The 9,000-nt window shown below is 38.9% G+C and overlaps 1 protein-coding gene across 1 annotated transcript; it reads right to left on the reverse strand.

Annotated features, from left to right (window-relative positions):
* Positions 1-543: 543 nt before the first annotated feature.
* LOC138021593 (trace amine-associated receptor 5-like) lies at positions 544-3,061 on the reverse strand. The gene is made up of 2 exons (XM_068868495.1): positions 2,942-3,061; positions 544-1,915 (listed from the first exon to the last, which is right to left on the reverse strand). Exon 2 carries the CDS (start codon positions 1,900-1,902, stop codon positions 973-975), a length of 930 nt encoding a protein of 309 aa, XP_068724596.1. The 5' UTR covers positions 1,903-1,915; positions 2,942-3,061; the 3' UTR covers positions 544-972.
* Between the last annotated feature and the right edge of the window lie 5,939 nt (positions 3,062-9,000).

The raw sequence follows: 9,000 nt of genomic DNA on the forward strand, positions 1-9,000 counted from the left end.
AGGTTCAAATTTGTTACACACAGGGTGGGCGACGAGGCTTGAGTCTCAGTGACAGGTACAACGTGAGGCCCTTCTCAGGAAAATACTGCCGTGCACGGAACTTCGTGGAAAAGCAACGTCGACAGTCCTTGATGGAAGGGAGTCGTTAGATTAGCGAGCGGATATTCCCGCACCGAGGCTGTTTTTGTCCGATAGAGAAAGCCATTAATTACAGGAGGATTTTAACTGGCTAAATCTGGAGGCTACATGAGCGTTTGGAGTGAATTTACGGCTGATTTCCCTCGGTGGATATGCGAGACCGCCCCCACCAAGTAACCAACATGCAACCTTTGGTAATCATATGAACGAGAGAGCAACGGTAGAACTAAAACTCCCTAGAATCGCGCTGAAATGGCCAAAAATGCTAAGAACATACCATAAATAAGACAAGGAGGCAAGGTAAGAAATTCTGATGTATTTTTATTTCTATTTTAATGCCCTAAATAACGATCTCTAAATTCCCCATACAAACCCTCATAAAATTTATGTAACTCAACAATGACTCTCCGTGAGCTTGGGGTACCTTTGGGTTTTCAGGGACCTGACAACTTATTTTTGCGGGAAAGAGTGTTCTAAAAATAGAATCATTTGTGACTGTGCTTGGGAGCCCACCCATTCCATAAGAAAACTCTTAAATAATTTACTCTTGTTTATTTTAAGTAGTGGTAACGTAAATTTATTAATACGCAATTTCCAGTTCAACTTTTAATTATTCAGCTATCTACAGTGCGTTGTCAGAGCATTTATATGGTATAAAATGCGGTCAACGTTTGCTAATTGCTGATGACGATATTACGCGACTGTATATTACACCACGAATTGCGAGATAGCGCAGTCCTTTCATAAGAGCATCTATAACTTCTGCGGACGGAGAAAACGCTTCGATAAATTGATACCCAATTCGAGGAGATTGAGATGATCAGAAGCAAAAAATTAAGAATCACTCTGAGGAAAAACCTGAGCACTTGGTCTACAGCCCAAGACTGAAGACATAGCTCTCTTAAATTCTGGCATTCTATAGGCATACATAATGGGATTGACTACGGAATTGGCATAAACTAAAGAAACCAAAAAGAAACGCAAATGATTTGCTTGCCTGGAAAAGGCATGAAAAGGTCTTTTGGAGAATATGAGAAAATAAGAAAGAATGTACGGTAGCAACAACGCTGAAGATACAAGTGTCATTATGAAAAGTGTCTTGGTCAGTTTTCTTTCTCGACTTACTGCTCCATGGTAGTGAGGATAAGTTCCGCAATACATTTTAACAACGATCGATGAATATGAAACAATGATAATAAAAAAGCAACAGGCCGCTAGTGACAAATATGAGTAAAATTCCCAAGGACCCTTTAATTTAAAAATGATATCCAGGTACAGGTAAGCGGAGTTTATCACACCAATTAACCAAGCGGCCGCAATAGACGCGCCAAAGATCCACTTTTTGAGGAGACGATGCTTTAATGGACGAAACGTGGCGTGCACTCGCTCCAAAGAAATAACAGCAAGGTGTGTCACCGAGGCTCCTGCGAAGACGAAAAGGATAGCAATTAACATACTTTCCCCGGCTGGCGACAAATGGCTCTCCCAAACGCTGCAATTACGTCCTGAATTGAACACGCGTATGCTCAGCGAGACTCCTCCAACAAACATGTCTGCAACTGCCAGACTGATCACCAAGTACATGCTACGCTTGCGAAGACTGGGCTCTTTGAAATAAACAATGACTGCAAGGCCATTGACCGTTACTATGGCAATACCTATAGTGCACAGTACTGTAAGCCAAGCAATGCACTCCGATGGAGAAATTGTCGTTAATCGTCCTTCAAGCGTGTTATTTTGCTTATCCAAGGAATAGTTAGCCATCTTACTCGTTAATCTATAGAAAGAGAACACGAGAAAGTCTAAGACGTCTTATATTAAGCTTATTTAAGTAAGCAAGTACGAAGGCATGCCATCGGATACGAGAAGGTGAACTAAAAATTTACTTGGCGCTATTGTTATTATTCAGCGATTTATTCCAGCATGGAAAACCAGGAAAAAATGTCATGACTAGTGATGTTGTGAAGAAAAAAATATTAATATTTAATATGCAAGGCTCGTGTTCTTCACATAATTTTTTTTCTATTTTCATTTCACGTCGTTGTCAAGACGAGAACCGTTTATAAACGTGCAGGGAATGCAAAGCCGTTTTTTGCACATAAAAGCCATTTTATTTTGAGGCTTTTCCGTCGTCGCCTGGAACAGGAACGGTCATTTGCATAGTTGGTCATTCCCTTTTTTCGTCACAGCTTTTGCTTATGCAGATAAAGCACGTCCCGTAATTTTAGGACCGCGATAGTTTACTCTCCCAATAAGAATGACATCGATCATTCAAAATTCGGGCAAATGACTTCTAACCACCTCGCAAACGTTTGAAAAAGCTGAAATGATGTTGCTAAGGAAGAATAAAACAATTTGTGTATTCGGTTGTGATCATGAGAAGGCACGGAACACTTTCGCAGACTGTGTTTATAAGAACGTAACATATGTAGGTAGCTGGTTTTAGTATCCGACCTGTTCAGTTATGGTAGCCGTAGGCTTGATCGATTCTTCCCTGGGACTCTCATCTGCTATTCAGTTTTTGTAAAGTAATTCTCATGTTTTAGTATTTAATTTAAGGCATATTTTCCATATTGGCCTTCTCGATCAGCATATTTCTTCATAACACCTTCACCATTATTGTTTCATGTTCCTTTATAATTTTTCTTAGCTGAAAAATATCTTTCAAGAAATTGCAAGCGACATATTTGTTCCCGTGAAAATGCTCCCTGGCTGTCTCATTTCTGTGTCGAACACTTACAACACTTTTTCGAAACTGAATATGAGGACATAATTATTGGAACCGCTATAAGGAAACCCTCACCTTGATTTATGGAAGCACTTGAACTGCGGCGATGTAAACAATTAGTAAAAAGGAAACGTGCAGGCAGAACGTAAAAGAAATGACCTCAACCAACTTGGGACTCATGAGAAATGAATGAAGCACCTGCAGCCGAGAAAGCTGGCTGTGTGCCTGCCCTTTTACATCAAAATTAACGTTAAATTAATCCATTAATATTCGGGAAACCTGTCAATAGCTTACCAATAGGAATTTTAATGATCTTATTGAAAAAAGAGAAAATAAACAATAACGACTTACGTTTGACGCGCAATTATCACCGAGGACCATTTATTTGAACACGATTTCTGTTGAAAAAGTACATTATTGTTGGATTGTTCTGTGTAATAGAGATTTACGATGTAAAATTAATGCAATTAACTTAAGGATGAGAAAGTACATTCAAACTTGGTAAAGTCAACCAGCGACAAAAAGAAAATCTTGGACTGAGCTTCATTTAGCGACACCTGCAAAAACTACTGTTACAAAACAATCTTACCCACGTTTCGACGAAGGAGAATTCCTTTTTGTCCCTTGTGATCTTGCTTTGTTTTTTTGTCGGTTGACCAACACAAGCCAAGAGAATAGACGCTTCCAAGGTTTTTGGCGCCATCTTGGTTGGGTGGAAAACACGTCTAAATTTAAAGTAAATGCGTGGGACTATTTGGCCGACTTTGAACTGCCGTAGCGCCGCTAAAAAGAAATGGATTTCCACAGTGATATTGTTTTAAAAGATATTTATACCGAAATTTTTTAATGAAATACAAAGAACAGATTCAGGCTACAACGACCATAAACGAGTTTTTCAAGGTTTCATACAAACCCTTCTAAAATCATCACGGCAAATTGCCGCAAAATTAGATGCAACATGAGTCTCAGAAGATTTATTGTTCGAATTTACAGACGTCATACCTTCCTTAATGGTCTTATTTTCTGTTGAATGAATGATATCAATAAAACTCTTTAAAGTGGTGGCAAAAGTTGGAAATCTGTCTCCTTTTAGCAGCGCTACACTGGTTCAAAGTCGGTCAAAATCCCATACATATACTGTAAAATTTAGCCGTGTTTGCCCCCTAGCCAAGATGGCGGTCAAAAACCGTGGAAGGATCTATTCAAATAAATATTTTTTATACATATATATACATATTTATTAACATAAAACACGTGAAGAACGAAATTTAAACCAGGCCAAAACTAATTGCTTTCAACGCTTTCAAGACTATTAATCCCGATTTGTCCATATTGACGTACGTTTCAAGATTATCACTAGTCGCAGTCAGAGTTTAATTGCTACTGTTTTGAACAAGCATGACACTGTAGCTGGAACTGCGATAATGAAACATGTCATCGAGTCATAGGGACGAACAAAGCCATCTTCCACTGGGTAATATGTCAGTTGACTTTTTTAGCCGCCCCGAAATTGTCCCAATTTGCATTGTTTTTACTCAGACCTTCGAGTGCGTCCAATGAAGCTTGAGAGTTAGTCAGCTGTTGTGTCAATAGTAAGCCGTTCGGGCAATTTCGGCCATTGAGAAACAATTTCCATTTTTTGCAATTGATACAAATCTATCTTATACGTATATATATATTTTTTACTTTGTTTTGTTTTTTTGTTTTTGTTTTTTTAATCAACAAGGCTGAAAATCCAACGCTTTGCTACAAATGTTAAGTGATTTGAATGTAGAAATAGTAACAGCGAACAACTAACTGATCCATTTTTAATGAAAAACATATTAGGCCATTCCCTTTTTTTTTTGTTTTTTTTTTGTTTACCGTCGAATGCGTTTCCGGATATCGGGTCGGTCGGTCGGATTGAAAAAAAAAAGCCTTAAAAAAGTCATAAGCATTCTCGGAATCGCAGCCCTGGTACCCCAGCATAATAGCTGTGGAGCCAGGAAAACAACAACATATGAACCCAAAATCAATATGGCGGAAACGTTGGTGAAGGTTGTTGCAAAATTAAGACAGCGTGGGGAAAAGGATGAACCACCGAAACTCATTTGCTACATAAAATGGCTTTAAAACGTCGTTGGTTTTTTTTTTTTTTTTTTTTTTTTCGAAAATGCCAAAAATTTGGGTCGATCGGACGACGCGAAACGGAGAAAAAAAAGGGGATGGCCTTATGCCGTGAGTGGGAATCGAACTCCCCAGTTGCTCTTTGGATTTGGCAGCAAAGTTTGACCTTGTTTTGAAAACTTCAGCTATATATCTCTCATGCATAAATGCAACAAATGAATGAAGGTGGTAGTTTCTAAAAAAACTGTGGTGCTGCGTCGGTGGGGAAGAAGTATACAAAAATTTGGTTTTATCATCGTAGTTGATAATGTAAATTGGCCACCGTACAGAGATTCTAAAAGCCGAAGTTTCGAGCGTTAGCCCTTCGTCAGAGAGAATCGAGGACTTGAGACCAATTGTGGGTTACGTGTAGTTTTAATAGTAGAGTAGGAGCTACCCTATTCGTGGTTAACACGACAATGTGAAAAATACTACTTGTTTTAACAATGGACATCTTTAACTTTTTTCCCCACCCGATAGCTCAACATTTACTTCCCTAAGCATCCCATAGAGAGGTCTAGTGAATTGTTTGGATTTTGGATTTGGCAGCAAAGTTTGACCTTGTTTTCAAAACAAAACAAAACACGACCTTGTTTTCAAAACTCCAGCTATATATATATAAATGTGTGAACGCTGTTGGATGGCCAACGATGATGCCGCTTGGGAAAAGGATATAGCCGGTAACTTGCATGATCAGAAGATGGAGCGAACTTTTCTCGTGTAATTGAAAGTCCCTTTATTGTACGTTTCGCACGTTCGGGCTTCTTCAGTAATACTGTACAAGATAATGAATACTTGGAATAAAAATTCGTAAAACTAGTCTGGACTTTTATATGTAAAAAACCATGGAAAAATTATGTAAATACATATGATAAATAATTATCGTAAAACAAAGTTAAAGGTAAAGGTTCAATTCGAAAAATAGGATTCGCTATAATTAACACCAAGCCAGCCGCTCAGCGTCATTTTTAATCACTAGCCATAGTGATTCAATCAACACCCATTTAGCTGCCTATTATAGCTTTATATTTTATAGTCTATTTTTAACAGGTATTTTACGATAATTATCTATCATATGTATTTACATAATTTTCCCATTGTAAAAGTCCAGACTAGTTTTACGAATTTTTATTCCAAGTATTCATTATCTTGTGCAGTATTGCTGAAGAAGCCCGAACGGGCGAAACGTACTATAAAGGGATTTTCAATTACTCGAGAAAAGTTCGCTCCATTTTCTGGTCATGCAAGTTATTATTTTTTGTTTTTTGTTCTTTTTTTTTCTTTTTTTTTTAACTGAGCAGAGCTCCTCAATTTGTATTTATTTATGTTTTTGTTTTCAAGTCTGCTTATCATACGACCAGTCTGGCCTGCTCACTACTATAGTGTAGTCTATTTTTCCATGCTCTTTCTTGTGCTTTTCGCAGTTTTTCGTCATTATTATTCAGCCTGTTTTCTCGCGCTCGTGATTGCTCTTTCTTTCTCTGCTCGTCAATATAAGTTCGTCTCTTTTTTCGGAATCTTCAGTCTTCCTCTCTCTTTCTTGCGCCCGGCCCCCACCCCCCCCTCCCCCCTCTCTCTCACTCATGGTTTGTCACTGATATTTCCCCTGTTTTCTCCTGCTCTCAGTCCATCTCTTTCCCGTTGAGCATCGCTTACTCGTCACCTGCTTACTGGTCTTTTTGCTCTTTTTCTCTTAATTCTTTCCTCGTTTTACGGCATATTAAAGAAATGCTTAACTCATTTCGTTCATTCTGGTTGTCTTCAATACTTTTGTTTGTTTTACTAAACCATGCAACTTCCCGCCAAAAGACGCTGGTTCCAGCAGTGCGACATTTCACGCATTGACTCACATGAACAGTTTAACGTACAGTTGGATGGTCGGACGACTTGTCGGGTGGGGGTGGGACTTGTCGCACCAATAGGTTACCATATTTTCTTAACCATGGTGCCCCGCACACGACCTCGGCTCCTCTGTTAATATCATTTTTCAGGCTCTCAGATGGTTGGCCTGAATTGATGAAAGAGCGAGCGCGAAAAAAAAAATCGATAGAAGACGTAGGGAGTACTCTTTCTCGCTTTGCCTTTTTCCGCTTCAACTTCAATTGTACTCTGTATACCGACCACATAAAAAATGAAGAATTTTCATAATCGATAGGATTTTTTGTAAGACATTATTCCTTTTGAATTAAGGGACAGATTACTCAAGATCTTGGCCCTGCTAAACGCAATTTTCTGTTGTTTCTGCATTAAAAGTAAACATTTTTGTGAGGCAGGGAGGTGCCAGGCCGTTAAAAATTTTGAACTGAACATATCATCATGGTGGCTTTGTGAGGATTTCTCACACCACTTATCTTTATCTGTTTCCAGTCTAACGCCCTAAGAATTTCAACGGAGAGTTTAGGAAATGAACGAAATGATATATGAAATGAATCATATATTTAACTGTGGATATGAAATCAAGTGAAGCTATGATCCTCGCAATTATGAACCCAATTTTAGCAATTGTATAGAGAAGCCTTATGGGCTTTGAACTCGTAACCACTCGATGTCGGTGCGACGCTCTAACCAACTAAGCTATGAAGCCACTGATGTTGGGAGCTGGTCATCTTTGAGTTCATATGTTCCCGTGATGAATGAATTAATGAACTAAATGATGTATGAAATGAATCAAAATTGCGTTCAGTTATGAACGTAATTTTAGCAATTGCGTAGAGAAGCCTGAAAACCTCAGGACTTCAACGGCCTTTGAACCCGTGACCTAGCGATGCCGGTTGCTATGTATGATTCATTTCATATATCATTTCGTTCATTGATTCATTCATCACGGGAACAGATGAACCCACAAATGTCCAGCTTCCAACATCAGTGGCCTCATAGCTTAGTTGGTTAGAGTGTTGCACCGGCATCGCTAGGTCACGGGTATAAAAACCCTGTTGAAGTATTGAATTTGTCAGGCTTCTATACGCAATTGCTAAAATTGCGTTCATAACTTCGAGGATCGTAGCTTCACTTGGAGGTTTTAGAAATAACACGCATATGCATTGCATATTTCCTAAAAGTTAACTTGACGTTTCGAATGCTACAACATTCATCTTCAGACGTAACCGGGCTTTAAACAGATTTTAAAGCTTTAAAAAGTTAAATCTAGTGGAAGACAGGAAACTAAATAAAGAATTAACTCTAATTGGTCTGCAGTATCTTGTGATAGTTTAAAAGAGCGAGAAGAACTATTGTAGTTGTAAGATTATCGCTTTGGGTGTCACCGAGCGAGTCCCTCACAAATACAACAGTGGCTAATTAAAACAAAGTTAAATCAGTTGAGCTCTATAAATCAACAGGGTTCTCTTTTCAAGAACCCTCAAGTTACGGGTCATTTTCTCCCCAACACCAAGAGTCAATTACCTAAGAGTAACAGTCTGGTATCAGGTTTGTTACTCTTGGGTGATGGACTGTTGCCAATACTTAAACTTTGGGCGTTCCAAGTTAGTGCATATCAATATTGGCACGCAAATATTGCCTGCACTCCACCTGCCTTACGATAGAAATGGACAAAGAGAGTGCTACGCGGCCTTCAAGGGCGTAGCATGCATAGCAAGCCCTAAAATGGGAGGAAAGGGGGGAGACACAGCGTGTGCTAAAATGGAAGGAAACTGGCCTGAGGAGGCAAAGGGAAGTCTGTCTGAAAGAAATTAAGAGTAAATTTATTCATACGGCAGTTTTTAATTGAGTGTAAAACAAATACCAAAGTGATTAGGTCGACATTTCACAGCAAGAGCAAACAGCGCAAAAAACCGATCCAAACTCCTAGCAATTCCATGTAAAACAAAACGCGAAATTAAAAGTCTGAAAGCCCAAAACTCCAAATAGGCCATTTTCGAAATATCAATATTCAGCTTGATAGTGAGGCAGCAAGGACAAACACACCGGTAAAAGTAATGACGTCAAAAGATGGGTCCGTGGATAAAGCTGGACGTATTTTGCCAGATAGT

Source organism: Montipora capricornis, chromosome 10, assembly GCF_036669925.1.
Source record: "Montipora capricornis isolate CH-2021 chromosome 10, ASM3666992v2, whole genome shotgun sequence".
NCBI classification, from domain to species: domain Eukaryota; kingdom Metazoa; phylum Cnidaria; class Anthozoa; order Scleractinia; family Acroporidae; genus Montipora; species Montipora capricornis.

Excerpts from the sequence above, each read along its gene's own strand:
- LOC138021593 (XM_068868495.1), bottom strand. The coding sequence starts at position 1,902 with ATGGCTAACTATTCCTTGGATAAGCAAAATAACACGCTTGAAGGACGA.